This window comes from Etheostoma cragini, chromosome 10 (assembly GCF_013103735.1).
Source record: "Etheostoma cragini isolate CJK2018 chromosome 10, CSU_Ecrag_1.0, whole genome shotgun sequence".
Lineage (NCBI taxonomy): Eukaryota > Metazoa > Chordata > Actinopteri > Perciformes > Percidae > Etheostoma > Etheostoma cragini.
In genome coordinates this window covers 198,379-200,806 of record NC_048416.1, presented here as the reverse complement: position 1 = coordinate 200,806, position 2,428 = coordinate 198,379, and the positions used below count along the sequence as shown (strand labels likewise).

The following is a 2,428-nucleotide window of genomic DNA, read 5'->3' as shown; positions in this document are numbered from 1 at the left end:
GAGGAGAGGGGAGGGGAGGGGAGGGGAGGGGAGAGGGTCTATCCTCTGCTCTGATGCCTGCTGTGTTTTTATGCCTAGCCATAGTACAGTAGCACATGTCACTCCATCACCTGCCTGTTGGGACAATGCTGATGCAAGCACGCACACGCACACACGCTCACACACGTACACGCACACACACACACACACACACACACACGCACACACACTCACAGTTAATTACAGACAAACACAGGTTCACACAACCGGTATACCACAGGTTGACATGCTATCGATGGGTGTGTTTGTGTGCAATTCCTGTTAAAGCACATGCTTTCAAAGTACAAGAGCTTGTGACAGCTCTCCACATGCTGTCTGCATGTGCTCCTCCCCCTCTGTGTCAGCTGAGAAAAGCATTATGAAGCTTAACAAAAGAATTCTACACATTTTCTGTGGAAGCAAGGATCTGAGACACCACTCCTGGCACGAAGGACACTGGAACTGGCAGTCAGGCAAGCAGCAGTACCAGAGGGTTAAGAGCACTGGATGAATAATGTAGTGCCACACAATGACTAGATTATGAAGGATGCGCTAATACCCGGTTCCTCCTGTAGGCACAGAGGACAGGGGAGGGGAGACAGGAAGCACATGACACCATCAAGTGATGGAGCACCTGGTGCACATCAACTTTACCTGGCCTTGCTGACAGCTAAAAGACAAGGGGGGGGGTAGTGATCCGTTTTTAAACAACAAAGGGGAGGCACACATACAGACGGGCACATGCTCACACAGCTGAGCAACCAGCCCTGCAGGGGAAAGCCCTGATTCAGCCGACAGAGGATCAGGGTCACAGTCAGCTGATACAAAGTCAGTTCAGCATCATGGCAGGCCCCAGGCCCCAAGGCCCCAAGGCCGGTCTAGGGTAAGTATGACAGAAGCCCCTAGGCTGTCAGACTTATCCGTCATGTGCTGCATCACAGTGAACCAAACTCCATGAGACCAACAGTGGTCAGGTCTAAAACCTCCAGCGCAACAAGGGTTTCCTTCTCCTGTAACCAATGTGTTAATCCAACAGTTAGACGACAGGTGGACTTTTACAAAGAGGCACCAGCTGAATGCCTGGGTGGTCTTCTAGGAGAGGTCAAATGAACTGCTGCTGGTGGTGAATAGGCAAAGAAGGAGAGAAGAAGATGAAAGAGACGTGACAGAGGAGGGGGCCAAGCCAACAGCTGCTAATCTGGATGGAGAATCCCAAAACGCTCTGCTATTAGGAACTATGGCAAATGCTACTTTGAGCCCCAGATCCTCAGGTCTCTTGAACCTGCTCCAAGTCAATAATATGGGCTTGATACACACTAAGCAGAAGCACCAGTTCTATGTATATATATATATATATATATATATATATATATATATATATATATATATATATATATATATATATATATATATATATATATATATATATATTTACAATATTATATAACTATGAATCGGAATGTTGTAATCAGTGTAATCAGGTGAAGTGACTTTGCATGGATCACACCGTAATGTCTTTCTGTAGTCTCTTCCATCTTACAGAGACGTTCTTGCTCTATGGTAGTTCTCTCTGCTCTCACATGTATTGTCCTTGCGCTTCAAGTGGAGAGATAAAGCGCGCAAGAATGGACTTACCACTGGAACTCATGGTGCCCAATGTTGTTCTGCCTCGAGAATAATCCCATAAAGCGAGAGCAAGTCTTCCCGGAGCAGCTGCTCCTTCCAAATTGTGTAATTAAAAAGAAATATCCAGTGGACGTCAACGACGCTCCTTACTCCGCGCAACACTGCTTCCAGGGAAATAGATGAGGTGGACAGAGACAGACAAATAAGAAAAGGAAAATAACGCGAGGATGTCTCCAGATTTTACAAAGATCCAGAACTACAGCTCCTGTTCCTGCTGTGTGAGCATGTTTTCTTCTTCTTCTTCTTCTTCTTCTTCTTCTTCTTCTTCTTCTTCTTCTTCTTCTTCTTCTTCTTCTTCTTCTGGTTGTTCTTCAGAGAAACACAGGTCTGCACCTTCACATCTTCGCTCCTGGCTGATCCCAGGTCCGCCGCGCTCTCCCCGGCGGTGTCTGCTGCTGTCACCGGACGTGCGCCTCTCACACACAGTGCACACAGTCGCAGCAGACCTCTTCCGGCCTTCCCTTTCAAAATAAGACATATTAACGCGAGTGTCATGACAGTGTCATAACCCTACCCCTCACTTCCTCTGAATCTAATCTCAGTGTTGAAACTACAACACAACTAAACACATTACATTGTCTTCATTTATTAGGTGTTAGGTACCTTAATTTGGCCATTAATCTGAAAAGGCAGAAACAACACCCATTGTTCAGTAACACTTGAAAATATATGTTTTTCTCGCCTAAATTTTTACCCTTAAAAAAGTGCTGCAGTTTCCACATGC

At 46.0% G+C, this 2,428-nt stretch overlaps 1 protein-coding gene across 7 annotated transcripts in view; it reads right to left on the bottom strand.

The window, feature by feature from the left end:
- The window catches only part of ablim3 (actin binding LIM protein family, member 3), a 43,570-nt gene extending 41,620 nt beyond the window's left edge, over nt 1-1,950 (bottom strand). For all 7 annotated transcript variants that reach the window (XM_034882865.1, XM_034882867.1, XM_034882868.1 and 4 more), the window contains exon 1: nt 1,654-1,950. In XM_034882865.1, the coding sequence (XP_034738756.1) occupies nt 1,654-1,666 (13 nt within the window). In that variant the 5' untranslated portion in view covers nt 1,667-1,950. The remainder of the gene's footprint in view (nt 1-1,653) is intronic.
- Between the last annotated feature and the right edge of the window lie 478 nt (nt 1,951-2,428).